The following is a 26,593-nucleotide window of genomic DNA, read 5'->3' on the forward strand; positions in this document are numbered from 1 at the left end:
CCAGGCCCTCAGTCCGCGCGCGAGCGGTGCGTTCCTGCTTTCCCCGCCGGCCGGCGCACGCGTCTCCCCAGCGCGCAGCGCCTAGGGTTGGGGCCGCCGCCGCTCCCCTGCAGTCGCTTCGATTTTTCTCTCGCGCGCCCCAACAAGCGCCCGACAGCGGCGCCTGCGCAAAGGACCCAGAGCTGAGGTGGCCAAGTTAGCGGGAGGGGCCCAGGTGGGCGCGTGCAGGGCCCCTGGTTGAGGGTCCACCCCACCAGCCTTTGAATGAGAAACAACCCCCCCGGAGGGCAGGGTCCAGGCCTGAGGAGGCCCCGGCCGTGAAGGCGCGGCCCCACTCCCTGCGCTGCGCTGCGCTGCCCTGCCCGCCCTGCCCGCGCAGGCGTAGGTTGCGGGGCTGGAGCTGCGTTTGCCCGCCCGGCCTCCCACCGTCCCTCCGCTGCAGGTTGTGCGCGCAAGCGTGGGGTGGCCTGTGTTGAGGCTGGCAGTTGGCTGACATAAACCCCTGCAGAGCGAGGCCCTGCCCATAGCTCAGGAATGGTGTTGTAGTAGTACACCAGTAGCGAAGGGGCCTAAGTCACTGATGGATTGTTGTGTTTCTTTTCCACAGATTGTCTAAAGCCACAGGGAAGATGGTGGAAAATTCACCGTCGCCATTGCCCGAAAGAGCGATTTATGGCTTTGTTCTTTTCTTAAGCTCCCAGTTTGGCTTCAGTAAGTACATTCCTAATGGATGACCAGGCGCTCTCTGGTGTTCAAGGACAAGGAAATGTTGCCCTTATCTTCAGAATGCATGCACATGAACTGTGATGCCTTTTAGTATTGTTTCTTCTTAAAAGAACTAGTTGTTCAGGGTGTTTCATATGCCAGACACTGGACCAGATAAAAAGGCAACGTGAGTAAAACCTGGTTCTTTCGGAGGTCAAGGTCTTGTGAACCAGATAGATGGAAAAATCTGCAATGAGTACTCAGTGTGATGAGCGTTTCGTGGTATTCCAATAGACACTGAAATTAAACTGGGAAGTCAGCGTCGCCTTGAAATCAGTCTGGGAAATCAACTCCAGGCTAGCTTTCCCCCCACTTAAACAGATTTATTACAGAAGAGTAAGTGTGGGAAGGAAGAAGTCTCTCTGAAGGCCTTGAATGTAGGCATGACCTCATTGAGGAGTGAGGGGCCTGGTGAAGCTGCAATGCAGCATGCAGGAACCGGAAGGTGATGGAAATTAAGCTAGAGAAATTCAATTGAAAGATATAGCCATAAATACTGGATCTCATTTAATCCCAAAGTATCCTGTTGTACAGATGAAACCCTAATATGTCCAGTCACAACAAAATAACCAAACATTCCAGTCAATTCCTACTTAAGTGACACTCTAGGTCCGAGGCTATAAATCTTTTTTTTAATCATTTTATTGGGAGCTCATACAGTTCTTATCACAATACATACATACATCTATTGTGTCAAGCATATTTGTACATTTGTTGCCATAATTTTCTAAATATTTTCTTTCTACTTGAGCCCTTGGTCTCACCTCCTCATTTTTCCCCTTCCTCCCTCACCCTCCCTCATGAACACTTGATAATGTATAAATTATATTTTTTTTCATGTCTTACCCTGACTGATGTCTCCCTTCACCCACTTTTCCGTTCTCTGTCCCCCAGGGGGTTATACGTAGATCATTGTGATCGATTCCCTCTCCCCCACAACTTCCCCTCCCCCTTCCCCTCCTGGTATCACTACTCTCATTATTGGTACTAGAGGTTTTATCTGTCCTGGATTCCCTGTGTTTCTAGTTCTTATCTGTATCCATGTACATGCTCTGGTCTAGCTGTATTTGTAAGGTAGAATTGGGGTGGTGATAGTGGGGGGGAGGAAGCATTAAAGAACCAGAGGAAAGTTGTATGGAAGCTGATTACTGCACGTTTCTCATGGATAAGCTGGTGGATTCAAAATGCCAACCTTTCGGTTAGCAGCTGATCATGAAACCATTGTGGCACCAGGGCTCTGTGCCCAATCAAACCAAGCCAAAATCAAATGCATTGCTATTGAATCAAATAAATTCCAGCTCAGCCACCTATAAGGCAGGGTAGGGTAGAGCCCCTGTGTGTTTCTGAGACTGTAAATCTTTATGAGCAAAAAGTGTAAAAGGAACAGCTGGTCGGTTTAAACTGCTGACCTTGCAGTTTAGTAGTCCAACTAGTAACCCACTACACCACCAGGATACCTGTGCCTAGTCACACAGCCGACCCCAAATCTCCCCCCCCCCAAAGATTTTGGAACTATAAGGGAAACTGAAGGGAGAAAATTGGGTACTTCAATCCACCTCTCTCGAACTCCCTAAAAACCAGAGTGGATGGAAGAACCTTAGTGAAAAAAACTCTACTTTTCACTGTCAGTACATCATGGAATGGCCTAATAGTTGATCTATTGACTAAGGGAATCTGTGAAGGTTTTGTTATCTGCCAACACAGAACTAAACACTGCCTGTCCCTGTGCCATCCCGTGGTCAGTTGTGGATTAGGTTTCATTGTAACCCAGGTCACAGATAAAGCTGTGTGATCCAGGGCCACTGACAACCTCTTTCAGCCTGTAATGAGGAAGGGGAAGGTTGGTAATATTTATTGACTCTGTGTATAGATCAGTGTTTATTGATTTGGCTTTTGCAAGTACTTAGAAAGCCTGGTGTACACAGAACAATCCAGGGGAGTGGTGGTGGTTAGGTGTCATCAAGTTGGTTCTGATTCATAGCAGCCCTCTTGACCGCAACAAAATAACGCCTGGTCCTCTGCCAGACTTTCATTGGTTGTTAGGGGTGAGCCCATTGCTGCAGCCAAGACGTCAGTCCGTCTCATTGAGGGCCTTCCTCTTTTTCCCTGCCCACCTACTTTATCAAGCATGATGTCCTTTCCCAAGGACTGGTCTCTCCTGATAACATGTCCAAAATGTGTGAGATGAAGTTGTGACATTCTCACTTCTTGTACTTATTCCAAGACAGACATGTTTATTCTTCGGGCCGTCCACGTATCCTTTGCCAAAACCATAATTCATATGCATCAGTTCTTCCTCCTTCATTGTCAGCTTTCGCATGCATATGAGGTGATAAAAATACCATGGCTTGCCTTTCTGCTGTCGGTCTGAGAGCTTGTTGAACTGAGCAAGTTCATGAAACCCGGGAAGGTGGTGCCGGTCCTGGTGGGACGCTATTCAGGACACATAGCCATCATCATGAAGAGCATCAACAGTGGCACAGCCATGCCCTGGTGGCTGGAATCAACTGCTATCTCTGCAAAGTGACAACTGCCATGGGCAAGAAGACAGTTGCCAGAAGGTCAACGATCAAGTCTTGTGAAGGTGTATAACTATAAACACCTCATGCCCACACGGTACTCCATAGACATGTCCTTAGAAAAACTGTCATCAACAAGGATGTCTTCAGAGACCCTGTTCTTAAATGCAAGGGCCATTGGGAGGCAAAGGTCAACTTGGAGGAGAGGTACAAGACAGGCAAAAACAAGTGGTTCTTCCAGAAACTGAGATTCTAGATCTTACTTGAATCAAAATCATTAAAAACACCCCCCATATTTAAAATATATATATATATATATAAAACATATGTATATATACATACATACATACCATGACTTAGGTCAGGCATATCTTAGTCCTCAAAAGTGAAATCTTTACTATTTTAACATTGTAAAAAGGTCTCTCAGATTAGCCCGACGCAGTATCATTTGATTTGTTGACTGCTGCTCCTGTGAGCATGGATCGTAGTTCCAAACAAAACGAAATCCTGACCAACATCAGTCTTTTCTCGGTTTCTCATAGTGTTGCCTGTTGGTCCTGTGCTGTGCGTTTCTTGTTTTCTCTCCATTGTCCGATAGGGTCCCGATGAGTTGGAATCGACTTGATGGCAGTTTTGAGTTTGGTTTGGGTTTTGAAGGCTGTATTAGAGAGGAGCCCTGGCTGCATAGTGGTTACACATAGGGTTGCTCTATCTTCCAGCTTAGCAGTTAAAAGCCACCAGCTGCTCTGTGAGAGAAAGGGCTTTCAACTCCCATAAAGAGTTAGTCTCAGAAACCCACAGGGGCAGTTATCCCCTGCCCTACAGGGTCACCATAAATCAGAATCGACTTGATGGCAGCGAGTGTGACTTAATTTTTACATTGAGTTGCATTCAACATTGAATGCTGCAGTCCTGGATCTGCTTCGGCAAGTGCTTCAGCAAGCTAGGTTGTACCGTCTGCATACTGCTTGCTATGAGCCTTTCTCCCGTCTTTTTCGTCTAACTTCCAGTCTAACTTCTTGGGTTATTAAGGATTATGAAAAGATACAACCCTAACACTTTTATGATTTTAAACCATGCAGTATTTCCTTATTCTGTTTGCACAAATGCCCCTTGGCCCATGGACGACATGGGCACAATGAAGAATTCCCATTCTTCTCAAGGGTATCCATAGTTTGTTATGGCCCACACAGTCAAATGCTTTGCATAGTCAATAAAACGCAAGGTAACATCTTTCTGGTATTCCCTGTGTTCAGCCACCATTCATCTGACCTCAGCATTGAGATCCCTTATCCTGCATCCTCTGATGAATCCAGCTTAAATTTCTGGTAGCTCCGTTAATGCGCTGCTGCAACGATCGTTGAATTATATATTTAGCAAAATTTTACTTGCATGTGATAAGATGTTTTTTATAATTTCCACAATCTGTTTGGTTACCTTTCTTTGGAATGGGCACAAATGTGGATCTCTTTCCATCTCTTGTCCAGGCAGCTGTCTCGCCAATTTCTTGACATAGATGAGTGCTTCATCAACTTGTTAAAACATAAGCTCAGTACTATCAATTCTTGATTGTGTGCTACCTCTTGAAATGGTTGGATTCCTTTTGGTACCGTGACTGTGTGTTCTATTTTTTATCATTGCATCTATTTGCTTCAGCTACTCTGTGTTCAAGAGCAAGTTTCATAGTTTCATCTGACATCTACTTTAGTCTTATCTTTCTTTTTGATGACCTGCTTTCTTCATATGTGATGTTTTTCATGTCATCCTACAACTTGTCTGATCAGTCATTAGTGTCAAATCTATCCTAGAGGTGTTCTCAGAATTCACATAGTCTCAGATAGTCTCCAGGTTGTATTTGGACTCAACCTGTACTTCCATTTGAGCAATTGATGATCTGTCCACACTCAGCCCCTGGCCTTGTTTTGGCTGATGATAGGGTCTCCACCTTCTCTTATCACAGATGTAGTCAGTTTGATTCCTGTGGATTCCATCTGGAGGTTTTGCTCCATCCTCGTCTTTAAGGTCGGCTCTAGTTTGAGAAAGCAAAAATATGACTCGAATGCCAGTCATATTCGAGTGTCTTCCAACCTGAGGGGCTCATCTTCCGGCACTTGACCAGACAATATTTTGATGCTATTCCTAAAGATAATCCCTTTGCTAAGTGCTGATCCCTCAAGAGTGGGCAGCCTTTTTTCTTAATATGGAAGCCCCAGGGGAGCCTGTTCTGCATGGGTGACCCTGCTGGTGTTTGCAATACCAGTGGCATAGCTTCCAGCCTCACAGCAATTGGCAGGCCACCACTGTATGGAAAACTGACAGATGGGTGGTACTCCTGTGAGGGCAATTCTGTTTTGATTCTCCCTTTACAGGTGAAAGTAGTGAAACACACAGGTGATTTTTAAGTAAGTTGCCCAAGGTCACACAAAACTAAAATCAAACCCATTGCTATTTAATCAGTTCTAAAGAGAAAACTGCCCCCATAGGATTTCCAATGCTGTGCTGTATGTGGAAGCAGGCTGTCAGAGCTGTACTCCCAGAAACCAATGACTCTTCTAAGCACTTTAATGAATGTGCCACCTGGGCTCCTAGGGGCATACAACCAAATGGACTTTAAACTGGTTTCAGGGTCTACACTCTTAAACACTTCAGTCTCTTAGGGCTGTTGTGAGGATTGATTGGGTAACAATATAAAGTGCTTGAAACAATGCTTGGGGTACAGTAAGTACTGAGTAAATACTAGTTTCTAGTGTTATTAACATCATTTTGTAACCCTATTCTCTAGAGTATTTGATGGGTTAGAAACCCTATAGAAATAAACTTAATCTAGTAATACCCCCAGACTACCAAACCCACTGTCCTTGAGTCCATTCTGAGTTTTAGCAATCCTATATAAGGTTGTTTTTTAACATAAATCTTGATGGGAGCACTCAGCTTCATCTTACTCCTGGCTAGTGTGTTTGAGCCACCCACCTTGCAATTAATAGTCCAACCCTCTCCCAATGGCACCACCAGAGTTCCTTAAATCCCAAAATACCCACAACCAAAAACAAATTGAGTGAGTATTTATCAAGTGCATACCATATGGCAGCCACTATCAAAGGTCAGAGAGAACCCAACCGAACAAAAAGCCCTATTCTCACAGCGTTTTCCTTGTAGTAGAGGATGATAGGCAATGAGCACAACACGTGAAACACACTCAGTGTCAGAGGCTAACATGGGAAGAGGCTGAGTACAAAGGGTAAAATGTGGAGAGGCTTCTGTTTATGTATTTAAGAGTGCTGTAGCAACTTTTAAAAGTTCTTATTGTGAATTAGGTGAAGACTTAAGACTTCTTACATTCAGCAATTCATCCATCTTCTGATTCAGCCCCTCCACTACAATCCCCTCAGTATGCCATCACTTATCCCACTTCCTCTCTGGGTTTCCTGATTCCATTCCTCCTCCTTTCCTAACCCTCTGAACTTTGTCCTTAGGTAAATGTTACCCTTTTTTTAAAATAACCATTTTATTAGGGGCTCACAACTCTTATCACAATCCATGCATACATCAATTGTATAAAGCACATCTGTGCATTCATTGCGCTCATCATTTTCAAAACATTTGCTCTCCACTTAAGCCGTTGGCATCAGGTCCTCTTTTTTTTTTTTAACCCTCCCTCCCCACTCCCCACTCCCTCATGAGTCCTTGAAAATTTATAAATTATTATTTTGTCATATCTTGCACTGTCCGGCGTCTCCCTTCACCCCCTTTTCTTTGTCCATTCCCCAGGGAGGAGGTCACATGTAGATCCTTGTAATCAGTTTCCTCTTTCCAACCCACTCTCCCTCTACCCTCCCAGTATCGCCACTCACACCCCTGGTCCTGAAGGTATCATCCACCCTGTGCCTCCAGCTCCTATCTGTACCAGTGTAGCCAGACTTGCAAGATAGAATTCGGATCATGATAGTGGGGAGGGCAGGGGGAGAAGCATTTAGGAACTAGAGGAAAGTTGCATTTTTCATCAGTGCTACATCGCACCTTGACTGACTCATCTCCTCCCCTAGACCCCTCTGCAAGGGGATCTCCAGTGGCCGACTTTGGGTCTCCACTCTGCACTTCCCCCCTCATTCACTATGGTAAGATTTTTTTGTTCTGATGATGCCTGATACCTGATCCCTTCGACACCTCATGATCGCACAGGCTGGTGTGTTCTTCCATGTGGGCTTTGTTGCTTCTGAGCTAGATGGCCGCTTGTTTACCTGCAACCCTTTAAGACCCCAGAGGCTCTATCTTTTGATAGTACCATCAGCTTTCTTCACCACATTTGCTTATACACCCATTTTTACCTTTAATGGTTGATTCTTGTAACGAAAAGATTAGTTCAGTTCCAGACAGGGTAAAGGTCATAGCCTTGGGGGTCCCTCCAGTCTCTAAATCAATTAGTAAACCTTGTCTCTTATGTAGTTTTGAGTTCTAAAATTTTACCCACTCCCTCTTGGGCTTCCTAATGTGATTCTTTTCTGAGCAGTTGGTAGTGAATGGTAGCCGCGCACCTTCTAGTTCACTTTGGTCTCAGGGTTGTCCATTTGTCTACTGGAGTAACTGTTTTTGTGAGTCGTTTGATTTCCATCACTTTTCTTTCCTATAGACAGGGAAGTACCAGTAGTTACACCCTAGATGGCTGTTGGCAAGCATGTAAAACCCCAGACACTACTCACCAAAGTAGGATGAGGAACACTGTCGTTATGGACTTTGATCTGCCAATTGACTCATTCCCCCAAGGAGTTTGATTATATCTAATAAATTTTCATAATTTTCCCCCTGTATGCTCCACTACATTCATGGATATATTTGCAGCAAATGTAAATACACATATATGAATATTCTCTGCTAAACCCATATATATTTGTACATGTACTTCCATTCTCTCTCCTGCCTATTCAGCCTGTGTGTCTTTTTTTTTTTTGAGCTCTCTTTTTTTTAATGTGATTTAAAACTTTACACAGTAAATTGGTTTTCCATTCAACAATTCATGCCTTGATTGCAGTCCCCAAGATGTACCAGCACTCTTCCCACTTCCGCCCTCCCTGTGTTTTACCATCATTATTCAACCTTCTTTCCAGTTCCTTCTTGCTTTTATGAGATTTTATTCATAACCAAATGCTATCCTTTTGATTTGATATGGTTGATTGCTGTAAGGACTGTATACTTCCCAGATGTTATTCTTCCCCTCCAAGCCTGTATATTGTTTAGCTGAAAGATGAGTCAGAGGAGTGAGTACATTTCCTGGAGTAAAGACATTAAGGACCATAGTCTGGGGATTCCAAGTCTCCAGCAGACCAGTAAGCCGGATCTATTTTATGATTTTGGGTTTTGTTCCATTGTGTTCTCCCACTCAACTCATGCTCCTATTTTGTGATCTCTTTCTGAGTAATTAGCAGTGGAAGATGGGCACCGTCTAGTTCTCCTCTCAGGGTCATGGAGGGTGAGGTTCGCTGTGGTGCAATGGTCCTCTGGATTAATTGTTCGTATACATCTTCTATCATCTTATTTTATGGTACTTTGGAGCTGTTTCTGGGGTTAACAATGAGCACGCAGATGGGGCAGGCACTACTGGCATCTTATTGGGCAATCTACTGTTTGGTATAGCTGTGACCCAGGAAAAAATGGGTTCAGCTCTTTCAGGCACTGATAGCTGGAAGAAAACTGAGGTGCCCGTGGGCCATGTGGAGGTCTAGAAGGCCCTGTCCCCAAACCGATGGGCCATGTCAGTAGAGGGACAGTAATTCAGAGAATGGGTACCTGCATGGTAAGTCACAATTGTCTGTTCAAACACTTGGTCCAGGCCAAACTCGAGCACCTCTTCCTTTGTTTTAAAAGCTTTGTTACACTAACCCTAATGAGAAGTTTTCTCATTGGGAATTTTCTCATGTTTATTGAGACTTGACTTCCACATATAAGATTTTCCACATTTAATTCATGCAAAGGACTGCTTTACTGTGTGAGATCTCTGATGTGCTATAAGGAAATTCATCCAGATAAAACTTTACCACCCGTACCACATAGATAAGGTTTTTCTCCAGTATGAATTTGTAGATGAATTTTGAGATTTGCTTTCTTTGTGAAGCCTTTGCCACATTCACCACATACATGAGGTTTGTCTCCAGTATGAGTTCGTTGATGAACAGTGAGAGCAGTCCTGTTGATAAAAGTCTTTTCCACATTCATTACATACATGAGATTTCTCTCCAGTATGAGTTCGCTGATGATCAGTGAGGCCCTTCTTCCTGATAAAAGCTTTCCCACATTCATTACATACATGGGGTTTCTCTCCAGTATGAGTTCGCTGATGATCAGTAAGAGCACTCTTCTTGATAAAGGCTTTTCCACATTCATTACATACATGAGGTTTCTCTCCAGTATGTGTTCGCTGATGAACAGTGAGAGCAGTCTTCCTGATAAAGGCTTTTCCACATTCACTACATACATGGGGTTTCTCTCCAGTATGAGTTCGTTGATGAACAGTGAGAACAGTTCTGTTGATAAAGACTTTTCCACATTCACCACATACATGGGGTTTCTCCCCAGTATGAATTCGCTGATGAGCAGTGAGATTACTCTTCCTGGTGAAACCTTTCCCACATTCATTGCACACATAGGTAGTCCGTGCCACATGAGTTTTCTGATGTTCCTTGAGGTATGATTTCCTATGATAAGTTTTGCCACATTCTAAGCATTTATATGGCTTTTGTCCTTCGTGAGCTTTTTGATAATGTTCATTGAGATTGAACATTTTATTGAAATTTTGTCCACAATGACTGCATCTATAGATCTTATCTACTATATCAATGATCTGGTGCTCCCAGAGCAAAGGCTCCTCAATGAAGGTCATCCCACATTTATCACCTGTGTGTGGTTTCTCAATTTCATCTGATTCCTGATGCTGAATCCACTGAGACTTCATGAATCTGGATTGTTCACACTCAGGGAGTTTCATTTCAGTATAAAATTGCTCTTGTTCAACATGGGGAAAATTTTTCTCATCTGCATTGAGCACAATTGACTTCTTTATTTTGTTGCTTCTGTGCTTATTTAATTTCAGAGTGATTAACTCTGATTTTACAATTTCTTCATGAAAACCAAACATCTCATAATTTTCCTTGAGAGGATAATTAGTTTTGTGCTGAGAAACAAAACTTTCGAATGTATTAAATTTATAGCATTGTTCTGTTCTGTCCTTATATCTTTCCTGTTGCAAGTGTTCGAGCATATGATCACCATCTTTCTGGATTTCAATGGAAACCAGGTTGTGATAGTTCTCCAACATCACATCCTGATATAGGGTCTTCTGAGCAGGGTTCAGGAGCTGTCATTCCTCCCAAGTGAACTTTATAGCCACATCATTGAATGTCAGTGATTCCTGCCCCATCGTGACAGCTGCTATCTCGGAGATGATGGGAGGGGTGTGGGCAGTCCCATCAACCTGATCGCGCCCCACTGTCAGGTCCCGGTTGTTCTGTGCATGCTGCAAGCCCCTTAGGATACTCAGGCTGCACCTTCTCAGTCAGAGGAAGTGGTTTCGCCAGCCTGTGTGTCTTATCCAAACATCTGCTTGTCGATCTCTACTGCACAACCTTATTTTACATAATATAAGGAAGTATGCATTTTGATACCTCTTTAACCCTTTTGTAACTGATGAGACATATATATCTCCCACCACTATTTTCAGGCTCTCTGGTTTCTTGGGAAACTTCTGTCGCAGTTGTAGCAGATGCTGCCACCTGATGGGGACCTATATAACTGAATTAGAAAAATAGACCGCAGCCTACTAATCCTCCCACCAGAATACACTTGTGACTTATGTGCCCCTGATAATCATCAAAATCCCTATTGCCTCAGTAATCATAAGTTGCTATTTTAAATAGAGGAGTAAGTTCCTTACTGAGATAATTGATGACTACTCACTGCCAACAAGTGAATTCCAACTCATAGCAACCTAATAGTACAGGATATAGCTGACCCTGTGGGTCTCTGAGACTGTTACTCTTTATGGGAGTAGAAAGCTCAATCTTTCTCCCATGGAGCAGCTGATGGTTTTCAACTGCTGATTTTATAGTTAGTAGCCCAGTGTGTAACCACTATGCCACTGGGGTTCCCTGAGATAATAGATTTGAGCAAAGGCATGAAAAGTGAGGGATTTATCTAGGTAGTTCATTGGAAAAAGAGTGGAACAGCCAGTGCAGAAGCTCAGAAAGGAGCATGCCTTTGAGTTCAAGAAGTAACAAAGAGCCTGCAAACCTGAGGCAGGAAATAAATGAATTGAAGAGGTCAGAGGCCAGTGCTGGGCAGTTATGATAAAACTACATGGTAGGTTGATAGGTACAAGAGGATCCCATGAAAGAGCTTTGAAAAATTCATGGGGAAATATAGTAACAGAGGGATGGAATTTTCCATGAACTCTCTGAAGCCTCATACATGGACATATTTATCTATTTGAAAACAAACAGTGTAATGATAGATTGTGATGGTAGCTTTTAAGTAAATAAAGGGAAATGATAGTAAAGTAGGGTGTGTATGAGGCAGATGAAGACAGGGGTTGCCTAATGAACAGGAAAAACTCTGAGATACTGAAGGAACCAACCATTGAAGAGAACAGATAGGTCCAGGTAGTCAGCACTTCAACTGCTGCCCTACAGTGGCTGAGAGTGGGAAGGTGGTGTGAAGAACAGGAAGGAGACCTCTGTGGCTGGAGCATAGGACAAAAAGATTGGAAATGTTATTGGAGCGGTAGGTCTGTATAAGCCCTGGTAAGGAGCTTGTGGTTTTGGGGGTTTATTTTAAATAATTTTATTAGGGGCACATACAACTCTTATCACAAGCCATACATATATCAATTGTGTAAAGCACATTTGTGCATTCATTGCCCTCATCATTCTCAAAACATTTGCTCTCCACGTAAGCCCCTGGCATCAGTTGCTCATTTATTCCCCTCCCTCCCTTCTCTCCCCTCCCTCCTGAACCCTTGTTAGTTTATAAATTATTATTTTGTCATATCTTATACTATCAGACATCTCCCACTTTTCTGTTGTCCCTCCCCCCTGAGAGGAGGTCACATGTAGATCTCTGTAATCGGTTCCCCCTTTCCAACCTACCCTCCCTCTACTCTCCCAGTATAGCCACTCACACCACTGGTCCTGAAGGGATCATCTGCCCTGGATTCCCTGTGTTTACAGTTCCTATCTGTACCAGTGTACATCCTCTGGTCTAGCCAGACTTGAAAGGTAGAATTTGGTAGTGGGAGAGGTGGAGTAAGCATTTACGAACTAGTGAGCATTTGTAATGTTTCATCGTTGCTACATTGCACCCTGACTGGCTAGTCTCCTCCCTGCGACCCTTCCTTAAGGGGATGTCCAATTGCCTACAGATGAGCTTTGGGTCTCCACTCTGCACTCCCCCTCATTCACAATGCTATGATTTTTTGTCCTGATGATGCCTGATACCTGATACCTTCAACACCTGGTGATCACACAGGCTGGTGTGCTTCTTCCATGTGGACTTTGTTGCTTCTGAGCTAGATGGCCACTTGTTTGCCTTCAAGCCTTTACGACACCAGATGCTCTATCTTTTGATAGCTGGGCACCATCAGCTTTCTTCGCCACATTTGCTTACTCACCCACTTTGCTTCAGTGATTGTGTTGGGAAGGTGAGCATCATAGAATGCCAGTTTAATAGAAGAAAGTATTCTTGCATTGAGGGAGTACTTAAGTGGAGGCCCAATGTCCATGTGCTACCTTAGTACTAAACCTATAAATGTATGCACATAGATATATTTTCCCATCCTCAAATATAAATATATTTACATGTTTGTACCTTTATTTAGACCTCTATAAATGCCCTTGCCTCCTACCTCTTTCCTTTATTTCCTTTTACTTTCCTCTTGTCCCACTATCATGCTCAGTCTTCATTTGGGTTTTAGTAATTCCTCTTAGTTACATTACCCTTGATCATACCCTACCAGGCCTCCTACACCCTCCTCACCACCGATTTGGATCACTGGTTGTTCCCTTGTCCCTGGGTTTGTTGACACCACTTCCTTTCCCTGCTCCTCCCCTTCTCCCATGTCTCCCTGGAACTGTCTGTCCTGTTGTTTTCTCCTCCAGATTGTTTGTCCAGCCTATCTTATTTAGACAGACCTGAGGAGATAATAACATGCATAAAAACAAGACAGAGCAAAACAAAGTAACAAAAAAAAATAAAACATCATCAACAAACCAATGACAAAAAAAAAACCACAACAAGAAAGAAAAGCTTGTAGTTAGTTCAAGGTCTGTTTGTTGACCTTTAGGAGTGTTGTCCAGTCGAGTCTGTTGGGGCACCAAGCCCTGACCCCAAAGTCTATTTTTGGTATTCCCTGGGGACTTCGTTGCTCTGTTCCTCTTGCTGTTCTGTTCCACACCCTTAGTGTTTTGCCTCAGTGTGGTGGCATCAGATCTGGTGGAATTCCCACACTGTGTCTTCAGTGTTGTCCCCAGTAGGGCTATGGGTCAGTGAGGGACATTGTCCTGTCTTGTAGTTGGACCGGCCATGTGCTCTTCTCTGTGGATTGGCTGTTCTGAGCGGGAGTATCGTCCTCAAGGCTTAGTGTGCCAGGATGTGCTTCACTCTCTCTCCCTCCCCTTTCATTTGCTCCCGTGTGAGGAGCTTGTGTTTTATCCTTAGGATATTGAAAGGTTTGAACAGGCAAGTGATAAGCTTCAGTTAGTATTTTTGGAAGATATTCAATGCTATTTGAAAAAGAACTTCTCAAACATTCTCATTGGTGTTGAAATTACTGCTCACATAGTCTGAACACACCTGGGTATCATTGTTCACTTGTCCTTTTCCTTCTCCCCCTAATTAATTCCCTCACTGAATCTACTGCCTCTGGTTTTATCACCATCAAAGGCATGCTCTACACAGCACCAGAGCAAGTGCAAACCTGAACGTGCCTGCTTAAGACCTCTTTGGCTGGAGTGTAGATATTTATTTCAATGTCTATACACACACATAGATATACATATACGGGTATTTATTCAAGTTTGCTTTCCTTATACAAAATCGCTCATGGTCTAGGACTTGCCCACTCCACTAGCTTACCTCATCACTCACACCCTATCTGAACGGCGAGCTTGGCTGTCATGTTCAGAAAGCCTGCCCTGCTCTCTTCAGGTGGTGGTAGGTCGCTCTCCTCACTCCTCCAGTGCCGTCCCCCTGTTTGTCACTGGGCCGGCTTTATAACCCTCTGGGAAGGAGCACAGTGTGCTTTGGGTTGGATTCACTTTGGCAGCTCAGTAGCCTTTAAGGCTGTGAGCAAGTTACTTACCATCCCCAACCTCCATTTTCTTTCCTCTGTGAATTAGATATAATAGCTCCCACCCCTAAAGGATTTTGAAACCAAAGAAAACGCAACCTCACTGCCAGCAAATGGATGCCAACTCAGAGGTTTTGAGAGGCTTTAGTAAGATTCTACATGTGGGGTTCTTGCCTCGACATTTGGCTGGTTTCACTCTCCCACCCTAGTTTGTGAGTTCCTGAATAGAGGGACCAAGTCTTGTTCTCTCTCTCGAGTTGGCCTCTCCACAGTGCCTAGCCCATGGTAAACATTCAATAAATGCTCATTTAATTAAGCTAAACAGATCATTTCCACTTACAGAATTATGTTCACATTGTTTCCCTACACAGTTATTTTGCATTAACTTTCAGAGCTATGTTTTACGTTCCCCACCAGTTCCCCACCACCCTTTCTCTTGACTTCTACCGTGCAGTCACACCCCGTCTCTCTTCAGTTCCCTCTTGTTCTCTCTCTGCATCATGGCAGGAAGCATCATTTCCACTTAGTTCCTCCCTCTCTTCTACAGGCTCCTTTTGATCGCTCTCATACTGCCTACTCACCCTCCACTCCTTAATCTGATCACGTTCCACCTCCACCTGTCTGGGTTCTGTTTTGTTCCCATGCACCTTATGTCACGCAGTCTTCAGCATTTGCCACAGTGTGATGAAACATCAATTTGCTCCACTCTGTGCTCCACTGGACTGTAAGCTCAGGGAGGGCAGGGCTCAACTCTTTCACATTTATTATTGTATATCAGACTCCGGATACAGAGTTCTGTCATCTATATTTCTCACAAAAAAAACCCCAACTTATCAGCTCTTCATCGTGATTGATTTGCGGTAAGTAGTTTAAAACGTGAATTTGTCATTTCCCCTGGGCAGACGATGTAACCTAAGATTTCAGTCCCTCATTTGTAAAAATGGTATACATGTACTTCCTAGGGTTATTTTGAGGATTAAATGAAATCATGTATGTTAAGTGCATATCATTGTGCCTAGCCTGAAGTGAGTGTTCAGGTGTTATCTGTTAGTATCGCCTAGGGGTGTGAAGGGTCCTACCAAGTGTTGGGATTAAAGGAGATAAGATAGTAGCCTATGAGATAACGATGGAGCAAGGGCAGATAAAGTCATTTTAGAGCAACTGAATGCCATAATTATTCCCACCTCTCAGAGGATGCAGTACCTGAAACAAATTGTTACAAGGATTACAGCAACTGATAAGGCATGGCTTAAATTGCCTAAAATGTTATAGGAGCATTAACATCTCTTTAAAGAACAACTGTAATAAAAGGTAATGGGGATAAGTATTTTAAGCAGAGAGTTGGCCAGAAAAGAGGAAAACCCTTAACTAGATGGGTTGGCACAGTGGCTGCAACCGTGGGGATGCACCAATTGTGAGGATGGCGCAGGGCAGTGCTATGTTTGTTTGTGGTGAACACCCAGTCACTGTGAGTCAGACCCACTTGACGGCACTGAGCAACATGGTGCATTATCAAAGTGACTCCAACAGAGCTGGAAAGGAAAGGAAGGGAAAATCATTTCTACGTGAACAAGAAACAGCGAAGACACTGAATCTTGGTAGGCTGACTGGATGCCTGATTGACATTACTTTCTCTCCCTCTTTTCTACAGTGCTGTATCTTGTATGGGCTTTTATTCCAGAATCTTGGCTAAATTCCATAGGCTTAACCTACTGGCCGCAAAAGTAAGTTTAATATGTTTCTTAAGTAAAATTTTCTAAGTCTTAAATATTTTCCTCTTTCAATATTGTAATGGCAATATAAAAATTGCAAACTTTAACATCATCATTGCTAAACCTCATAAGTTAAGGTGGTCATTTGAGCGCATATGTTTATCTCCATTTCCTCCCCCTCCCCCCACATCTCACTCACTCAATAAGGGTAGAGAAATTGAGAGCATATAAACCCACAGGAATAAAGGAAGTGAAGAGCAAGTAGATAGAAGTAGCTGCCCGAGTCTCCACTTACTTCATAATGGTGACAGTGAGAACCCCATGAGAATATTTGTGCTCTAGCACTTGGAAAGACCCAGCCACTGGAGGTAGCAGATTCTTTTAAGCATGGTATGTCTGCATTAGGCTGAAAACCCTGTTTTGAGGAGCAGTCAGACCCTCAGACTTGCCCCGCCCCCTCCCAACCTTGAAAGCTGGGAGACGCCCTACCCTGAGGAACTGAAAGAGGGGCTCTAACCTGGGAAACACTGGGGCTAACTGAACAAGGAAAGAAGACACCACATTGAACTTGACTGAATCAAAGCATGCATTGGCTGAGTGAGATGACTGCCCGGCACCTTTCCTTACTAGGCCCCTGGGCTTGCAGTTACCAAGTTTCCACCACCCTGTTCCTCTCAGCAAAAGACTGGCAGTTTATCCCCCAGGAGGTGAGGAGCTCAAAAGAAAGCCTTTGTAGTTTCTTGCATGTGCAGATCCTTGAATGAAATGCCCTGTTTGCTTATAACGAGTCTCACGCTCTGCCCCTCCCCGCCCAGGCCTCACACACAGGTTCCAATTAGCTTGTCAGCACTTCAGTTTTAAATATGGGTGGACAGTCATGACACACCAGGCTTCAGAGGAAAGAGCCTTGAGCGTGAAAGGTGAAGGACAAAAGGCTTGCACGGAGGTCACGGGGGAAACAAAGTAGTTAAAAGGTAGTTTAACTATAAAACAAAAACAGGTGCCATTAAAAAAAATACAGAGCACTTGAAAATAAAGGGAAGATCACCTACAAATAACCATGAATCAGAATGGCCCTCTGAAGAGCAACATTGGATAACAGACAAGAGAGAAAATGTCTGCAGCCCACATTTCTGTGCCAGGAGCCTTGGGGGTGTAGGAGTTAGGAGTTTTGCTACACTTTTGGTCAAGAATGAAGGAAACACCTAGCACCTGGTCATAGTTTTCTAAATACCATTCTCCCATTAGAAGAGCCAAAGGTCCTTGGAGAAAGGGCTATTTCAAGGCCTAGAGCCAACAAAACAATTTCATTGCCATCCAGTCCAATTCCGACGCACAGCAACCTTCACGGGCTGAGTAAATGTCACCTGTGGGTTTCCAAAGCTTAATGGGAGTTGGAAGCTCCATTTTTCTCCCTGTGGAGCAGCTGATGCATGTAACCGGCCTAACTTATGGTTGGCATCCCAGTGGCCTGGGGCAGGGAAAATCCCAGAGGACCCAGAAACATATTCTGGAGCCACAAGGAAAAGAAGTGGTTTCCACTCTTCCAAGAAAGACAAGACTGGAGCATGTCAAGAGACATAGGAACCAGCCTGATAGACCTTCTGGTAACCAAAGATGAGACCATTTGAGCAACAAAATAAATGACTGTAGAAGTAGAATATAACCCAAAGAATAAAGTAAATATTTATGAAGCCGTGTTGATATAACTAAGTACATGAGTAGATAAAAAGGGCAAATTTTCCTTATAGGGGAATTACAACTGATAAATGTAGAAGGATGAGAACAATAGAAAAATCACCAATAAAACAAAATACCACTGTCATAATGGCTTCAAACAAAATCCACTAATGACTGCCACACTTGATGGGTAAAATTTTTTTTAATTTAATGAATCTTTTTATTGGGGGCTCATACAACTCTTATCACAATCCATACACACATCAATTGAGTAAAGCACCCTTATATATTCGTTGCCCTTGTCATTCTCAGAATTCGCCTTCCATTTGGGTTCCTGGAATCAGCTCGTTTTCCTTATTTTCCCTCCCCCTCCGTCCCCACTCCTCCCTTCCCCCTGAACCCTTAATAGTTTATAAATAATTATTTGATCTTATCTTACACTGCCTGGCATCTCCCCTCACCCACCTTCCTATTGCCCATCTCCCAGAGAGGAGGTTACACATAGATTCCCCAAGTTCGGTTCTCCCTTTCTACACCCCCTTCCCTCCCGGTGTCGCCACTCCCACTGCTGGTCCTGAGGGGTTCATCCGTCCTAGATTCCCTGTGTTTCCAGATCCCTACTGCACCGCTGTGCATCCTCTGGTCTAACCAGGTCCGCAAGGTAGAATTGGGATCATGATAATTGGGAGGGGAGGAAGCATTCAAGAACTAGAGGAAGGTTTTGAGTTTCATTGTTGCTACACTGAACCCTGAGTGTCTCATCTCCTCCCCAGTACCCCTCTGCAAGGGATGTCCAGCTGTCTACAGATGGGCATTGGGTCCCCATCACGCACTCCCCCTCATTCACAGTGATGTGATTTCCCCCACCCCTGCCTTTGTTGTTTGAGACCTGGTCCCCTCTGCCCTTCACGATCACACATGTTGGTGTACTGCTTCCATGTGAGCTTTGTTGCTTCTGGGCTAGATGGCCGCTTTTTAACTTTCAAGCCTTTAAGTCCCCAGATGCTACAGCTCTCAATAGCCGGGCACCATCAGCCTTCTTCACCACACTTGCTTATGCACACATTCGTCTGAGATGGTTTTTGTTTCTTGGTGTCTGCTACCTGGTCCGTTCAACACCTTGTATTCACTTAGGCTGTGTGCTTCTTTTCTGTGGGGTTTGTTGCTTCTGAGCTAGATGACCACTTGTTTGCCTTCAAGCCTTTAAGACCCCAGACGCTATATCTTTTTGATAGCCAGGCACCATCAGCTTTCTTCACCACGTTTGCTTATACACACATCTGTCTTCAGTGATCATGTCGGGAAGGTGGGTATCATGGAATGACTGTTTAGCTAGGCAAGGTTAAAACTTTTAAGAATAGACATAACAGGGTGGGGAGGAAGGGATAAAAAGGAGGAGCTGATACCAAGTGCTCAATAGAAAGTAAAGTAAATGTCTAGAGAAGAATAAAGGCAACATATGTACAAATATGCCTGATGCAATCGATGTATGGATTGCAACAAGAGTTCTAAGCCCCAATAAAATTATTTAATAATTTTTAAAGAGAATAGACATAATAATTGCCTGGCCCCAAAATTATTTCCCACAAAATCTTTTCAACTGATAATTTTAATGCGTCTTCATACAGTGTCTGTGATTTTCTACTAAATTCTGCGACTGCAGACTTGATTCTGGCTCAACAACGCTGTAGGACAGAGTAACATTTCTCCACAGGCTTTCTAAGACTGAAAAGTTTGACTGGAGCAGACTGCTCTATGACAGCTTACCCACTGCACCACCGCCCTTGGTAGAGGTGTACCTAAATTCCCCTGAGAGCACTCATGACTTGTTAACTTGCTGCTAACAAAAGGAAAGGGAAAAAATAATAACTTTACAATAGAGAAACCAGGCAGACACTACCTTAACCAGGTGACGGAGCTTAGGTTGCTATTAATTAGTCAGTGATAAGTCACACAGTGTAATATGGTGAGGTTATTCTGAGGTTTTCATGCCCAGGCCCCATAACCCTCCTCTAATCATGAGAAAACCTGAGACACACCCAAATTGAATCTGGATCATTTTGCAAAACCCCTGAGCAGTATGCGAGGGTCAGCAAAGACCAGCAAAGACTGAGAAGGTGACTGTGGGAGGTTAGAGGGAACTGAGGAAACGTGCAGTGCCACATCTTCTCCCAAATTGCTTCTAGAACAGGACAATGAAACGGATGAAATCAGAATGACGTCAGCACCACAAGGGAAAGTGTGTAGCAGAGATCAGAGAGATGCTGGCACTCGGGGAAGCTGAGCGAAGGCTGTGCAGTCAGCGATCGCGGTGCCGCCGGTGCAACGCTTCCTAATTCCAGAATGAAGAGTCAAGGAAATGACAAGTGAAGGAAGAATGACAGCATTTCCAGATAGAGGTTGTGGGCTGTGCGTCCACGGAGAGCATAAGCAGGCCGGCTGGGACAGGCAGGGGGCTCCAGGAGGGCTGTGCCCAACACAGCCTGGCAAGACAGAGCGCTGCACGCCTGTACTGGGAGGTGGTTCACAGCCCCGTCAGCCAGTCCAAGGCTCGAGTCCTGAACTGAGGTACAGGGGAAAACGGAGCAAATTGGCAAAAGGGCATAATGACTCATTACAGGAAAACCAAAACAAAACTGTGCAAATAGTTACATTTTATTAATAACATTACAGTGTTCCGTTACATTGTTTACATAGGCCCAGTAAGTCTAAGAAACTGCTGATAGAACCAAAAATGGAGATGTAAGTAGAATCAGAAGATAAGAGGGATGTGAGAGGGCAGAGCTTAAAAGAGCTAACTCCCTCATCTCATAGTCGAACAGCAAGTGAAAATGTCTGAAATTTCTTAACTCAAGAAATGACAGTAGGAGCCAGTTATGGAGAAATGAGGTAAAATATATGAAGAAATAGCTAAGGTGGTGAAAGTGTTTGCTTTTAGGGCACGAGATGCCAGGACAGGGATGGGTGGATTACAGGACTACAATTTTTCACTATAAGCCTTGTGGAATGATTTATCTGTAACTTTCATAAAAATTCATTTTAATTTTTAAAAATTAGAATGTTAGCCTTGTGACTAAATCTTGAGAATTATAACTTTTCAGGGTATCTTTTCCCTGCTCCGAATTCCTGCTGATGTATGAGTTATGTGTTGGGCTGGTAGCCCTCAAGGGAAATGGTTCAAACCCACTAGCTGCTCTGCAGGAGAAAAATGAGACTGTCTGCGCCTATAAAGATTTACCATTTCGAAGACCCTGGGGAGCCGGTTGTGGACTACTCTATTTTGCCATGCTCTAGTGAACTCAGGACCATGCCCTGCACTATGGGTCAGTGCCGAGCAATGACACCTGACAACAGGGAGCCATTCTACTCTGCCCTGTAGGGCTCCTCAGGCCAGATTTGGGGGGTTATTACCTACTGTAATACTCTCTTCTGCAGATACTGGGCAGTCGCATTACCAGTATACCTCCTTATTACAATAGTAATTGGGTATGTCCTCTTGTTTGGCATTAACATGATGAGCACCTCTCCGCTGGACTCCATTCACACAATCACAGGTAAGTGTGCATGAGGGAAAGTGCTAGATGGAAGAGTAGTGCTTTTATCTAGAACAGCCTGTCGTAGTGACACTCATTGGAAAAAGAATCTAGGAGGAATAAACACAGAGTTGCGTAAGATGACATGATTACATGGAAGAAATCAGATGTGATGGGGAGCACTAGTGAACAGTGTATTTTTCCAGAAAAATAGTAAGGATATGATATGTCTCTTCACAACTGGCCTGAGTGAAACTCCTTTCATCCTACGCAGACACTGTTCATGTGGGTAGTGAGGGGTGGGGCTGACCAACAAGGATTTGCAGACCTTGTTTGGGAGAAGGGATGTGGGGAAGGAGGGAGGTTCACATCCTCCTCAGGATCACTGTTGACCCCTTATCCCAACTACTTGGCTTGAAGAGCCATGCAGGTTTTTGTAGTTTTATTTATAAGTTCTTTTATTGCAAATTGAAAGATTAAGGTAAGTTAGATTCTGAGCTTGCATAGATTCTATGATGTAAAGTATTAATTAACACTCCCTGGGTTAGTTTTCAACGCGCGCGCGCACGCGCGCGCGCGTGTGTGTGTGTGTGTGTGTGTGTGTACCTGTGCAGTATAGTTTGAAAATCAATCGTACTTTAATTTTTCTCCTAAAACCTTTCTGTAATATCGACATGATTTTACTGGAATTACAACAAATAAACAAAGTGCTTAGAGAGAAGATGGTTCAATTTGCATGGATGGCAGTACCAAACAATTTAATAGTTTGTAGGGTGTTAATTTAAATAGTTGCAAAACCTGCTTATATTTCTGTTCCTCAGAAATGTGAATATATGACTAGAATTATCATTTTGCTGTTAATCAAATATTCAATTCTTTTTCAAATAAAAGCTACTTTGCTGATTACATTTTTGGTTGGGACATTCTTTTTTTTTTTTTTTTTCAGTTTTTAACAGCTCTTATCACAATCCATACATCTATCCATTGTGCCAAGCACATTTGTGCATATGTTGCCATCATCATTTTCAAAACATTTTCTTTCTACTTGAGCCCTTGGTATCAGCTCATTTTCCCCCTTCCCCTCCCTCCCTTCCTCATGATCCCTTGATAATTAATAAATTATTATTTTCATATCTTAGACTGACCACTGTCTCCCTTCACCCACTTTTCTTTTGGCCATCCAGGGAGGGGAGAGTATTATATGTCGATCACTGTGATTGGTTCACCCATTCTCCACCCAGCCTTCCCCTTCCCCTCCTAGTATTGCTACTCTAATTATTGATCCTGAGGGATTTATCTGTCCTGGATTCCCCGTGTTGCGAGCTCTTGCCTGTACCAGTGTACATGTTCTGATCTAGCCTGATTTGTAAGGTAGAATCGGGGTCATGACAATAGGGTGGAGGCATTAAAAAACTAGAAGAAAGTTGTGTGTTTAGTTGGTGCTTATCTGCACCCTGACTGACTCTTCTTTGTGGCCCTTCTGTAATGGGATGTGGGTCATTCCTTCTAAAGAGAGATTTAAAGATTTATTTAGCTGTGTTAAATATGATCTTTGTCATTGTCCAAACATTAGCCTAGTAACTGTAGAAGAAATTGTCTAAGAAGCTTTTTATCCTGTTCTTGCAGATAGCTATGCTAAAAACCAACAGCGGAAGAAGTACCAGGAAGAAGCCATTCCAGCATTAAGAGATATTTCTATTAGTGAAGTAAATCATATGTTCTTCCTTTCAGCCAAAGAACGTTATACCAAAAATTGAACCATATGAAACATACTAACACCAAGTTTTTATTAATAAATTTTTGACATCATAGCCTTGATAATTATTTTTATTGTCTGTCTTTTTAATACCCAGTATTAATTAAAAGTAAATTGAACTTCTCTTAGACTTTTTTAGTTTCATTTATATCTAAATGTTCTCAAATATTAGTTATTAGTGAATAGAATAAAAGCTGCATCTTCATATGACATATTTTTAATAAAATGCCAGTGTAAACAAGGTACCCCTCCCTCTGTTTTAGAATTCAAGCACTCAGATGTAGAGGAAGATACATTTAATATTTTATGTCCTTGACATAGGTTCATGTTTAAAAATACAAATAGTTACTTACTATTTACTATGTGCCATTTATTGCTCTACGGGGATGCTATAATGACAAGATTCTCTCAAGGAGCTTTTATTTTAGAAGCACATTGAGACAGACTATATAAATAAGCAAACAAAAACCCATAGGTCTAATGAGTGCTATGCATGGAATTTAGCTATTATAATCTACATTGACTACTTAATGTTGGTTAAGGAGCGGCCTCTCAGGGAGAGGTAGTTTGGGGTGAGATTTGATTAGCAAAAAGAGGAAGTGGTCATAAGAGATGGGAAGGTTAGGGTCTGCTTGCAGGTATGAAGTAGTTTGCCAGAGACCTGGAGGCGAGAAGGAGCTTGGTGTGCTTGAGAAGAGAGAGATGGTTAGCTTGGCCAGTGCATCCCACATGAGCAGGGATGGGCCTGCTGCAGAAGCTTGGTATGCCAATCAAGAAAGTTTGGATTTAAGTGTAAATGTGATGAGCTGGGAATATTTTAAGAAGCTGATGAAAGCCTTTAAAGAAAGAGTGGCATGGTCTGATTTGTTTTTAAAAGGGCAGTCTGATGGTTGCAGAATGAATTTAAGGGCAAAGGTTGAGAATAAAGTATAGAGGAAATAAGGGTTTTGATTAGAGAGGAGGCTACCGTGTTAGTTCAGGCCAAAAATGACTGCAGTTTAAACCAGAGCCTCAGCTTATCCCGCAGCATTGCAAGGTGTGTCGATGGTGCTGTGGGTTAGGTGTTAGGCTACTCACCACAAAGTCAAAGGTTAAAACCCACCAGTTGCTCATTGGAAGAAAAATTCAGCTATCTTTTTCCATAAAGATTTTCAGCTTGGGAAACTATAGTGTCATGAGTTAGAATCAACTCAATAGCAGTGGAGATATATACACACACAAGCATCAGGGAGCTTCAGAGAGTTCGTCAGACAATGGAACTTGTCCATGAACTTTTTTTTCCCATGAACTTTCTTAAGCCCCCTTTTAGATACCGACGACGGTAACAAAAATATTACTACTATGGTTCCAGTTCTTAGGTGTACACGTTTATTCTGAGCAATCAGGAGGTAGCATCTGAGCAAGAACCAATGGTACTGAAGAAGTCCAAGCTACAGTGAAGGCATCTGCCAAAAACACTGCTCCAGGAATTAATGAAATACCAATTGAAATGTTTCAACAAGCTGATGAAGCTCTGGAAGCATTCGCTGATCGATGCCAGGAAATTTGGAAGACAGCTACTTCTAACTGACTGAAAGAAATCCACATTTGGCCCCATTCCAAAGAAAGGTAACCCAACAGAATGCTAAAACTATAGAATAAAAATAAAATTATAGAACAATCTCACTGATATCACATGAAAATGAAGTTTTGCTGAAGATCACCCAAGAATGGTTGCAACAGTACATATACAGGGAGCTGCCAGAAATTCAGGCCAGATTCAGAAGAGGACATGAAACAAGGGATATTGCTGATGGATCATGGGTAAAAGCAGAATACCAGAAAGATGTTTACTTGTGTTGTATTGACTATGCCAAGGCATTCACCTGTATGGATCATAACAAACTATAAGCCTTGAGAAGAATAGGAATTCCAAAACACTTCTCTGTGCTCATCCAGAACCTGGACAATGGAGCAAGAGACCGTTGTGCGAACAGAATAAGGGGATGCTACATGGTTTAAAATCAGGAAAGGCATGCTTCAGGCCTATATCCTCTCACCATATCTATTTGATCTGTATGCTGAGCAAATAATCAGAGAAGCTGGATTATATGAAGAAGAACGTGGCATCAGGATTTCAGGATTGGAGGGACACTTATTAACGTGAAATATGCAGATAATACAACCTTGCTTGCTGAAAGTGAGGAGGATTTGAAGCACTTGCTGATGAAGATCAAGGATTGCAGCCTTTGGTATGGAATACAATTCCGTGTAAAGAAAAGCCAAAACATGATAAATGGAGAAAAGGTTGAAGTTGCCAAGGATTTTGTCTTGCTTGAATCCACGATTCTCCAGGAAGCAGCAGTCAAAAGACCAAATGACACATTGCACTGAATAAATCTGTACAAGACCTCTTTAAAGGGTTGAAAAGTAAGGATGTTACTTTGAGGACAAAGGTACACCTGACCCAAGCCATGGTTTTCTCCATTGCCTCATATGTATGTGAAAGTTAGGCATTGAATAAGGAAGAGAAGAATCTATGTGTTTGAATTGTGATGCTGGAGAAAAAAGAACCATGTACTGTTGAAAGGACAAACCAATCTGTGTTGCAAGAAATAAGGCCAGAGTGCACCTTAGAGGCAAAGATGGCAAGCCTTTGTCTTATGTACTTTGGGCATATTGTCAGGAGAGAGGAGGCACTGGAGGACGTTGTGTTTGGTCAAGTGGAGGGCCAGCGGAGGAGGGAAAGGCCCTCACAAAGATGGATTGACATCATGACTTCCTCACTGGGCTCAGGATGGCGCAGAACCATGCAGTGTTTCATCCTGTTGTACATAGGGTCACAACAACAATAACAAGTTTTGTTAAGGTACCTTCCAAAAAAAAAAGGTTTCATCAAAACTAACTCCTGAAAGGATCCAATGGGCCAGGCAAATTCGAGGCCTGAGGTCAACTCAGATGATGGTAAATGCTTTAGAAATACTAACGAGGTCATCTTGATACATTTTTTTTCAAAAGACACACAGGATGATTAGAAGGGTAAGTTTGAAGAAGATTCCAAACTGTAGTGGTGGGAAAAGGACAGGAAAGTTATGTGACAAATTTTTCTCCATCATGACAATGCACCTTTTCACTCTTCAAACATTATGAGGGCTATCCTATGAGATTTTGTTGAGAAACCATCCCATTCACCCTACACTTGAACTTATTCCTTCAGACTTCTTTTTATTCCCCAAACTCAAAGAGCCTTGAAAGGAACATGGTTTGTCTCCCTGTGGATGCCAAAGCTGCTTTTCAACATCATGTACATCAAAGAGCAT

The 26,593-nt window shown here is 43.1% G+C and overlaps 3 protein-coding genes across 4 annotated transcripts in view; 2 read left to right on the forward strand and 1 right to left on the reverse strand.

The window, feature by feature from the left end:
- Positions 1–2: 2 nt before the first annotated feature.
- Positions 3–23,417, forward strand: PIGP (phosphatidylinositol glycan anchor biosynthesis class P). Of its 2 annotated transcripts, none has more exons than XM_075542311.1 (5): positions 3–187; positions 608–711; positions 16,265–16,337; positions 21,441–21,559; positions 23,165–23,417. In XM_075542311.1, exons 2-5 carry the CDS (start codon positions 630–632, stop codon positions 23,293–23,295), a joined length of 405 nt encoding a protein of 134 aa, XP_075398426.1. In that variant the 5' UTR covers positions 3–187; positions 608–629; the 3' UTR covers positions 23,296–23,417. The 2 variants fall into 2 exon arrangements, with proteins under 2 accessions (XP_075398426.1, XP_075398425.1); XM_075542310.1 differs by having other exon boundaries at positions 48–214.
- Positions 9,258–10,410, reverse strand: LOC142438972 (uncharacterized). Its single transcript, XM_075541031.1, has 2 exons — positions 9,499–10,410; positions 9,258–9,281 (listed from the first exon to the last, which is right to left on the reverse strand). Exons 1-2 carry the CDS (start codon positions 10,408–10,410, stop codon positions 9,258–9,260), a joined length of 936 nt encoding a protein of 311 aa, XP_075397146.1.
- Positions 21,460–26,593, forward strand: part of HLCS (holocarboxylase synthetase) — a 319,509-nt gene continuing 314,375 nt past the window's right edge. The window contains exon 1 of the mRNA XM_075542309.1: positions 21,460–21,559. The gene's annotated coding sequence lies outside the window, so the exon portion shown is untranslated. The remainder of the gene's footprint in view (positions 21,560–26,593) is intronic.

The sequence above is a fragment of the Tenrec ecaudatus genome, chromosome 2 (genome assembly GCF_050624435.1).
Source record: "Tenrec ecaudatus isolate mTenEca1 chromosome 2, mTenEca1.hap1, whole genome shotgun sequence".
NCBI lineage: Eukaryota > Metazoa > Chordata > Mammalia > Afrosoricida > Tenrecidae > Tenrec > Tenrec ecaudatus.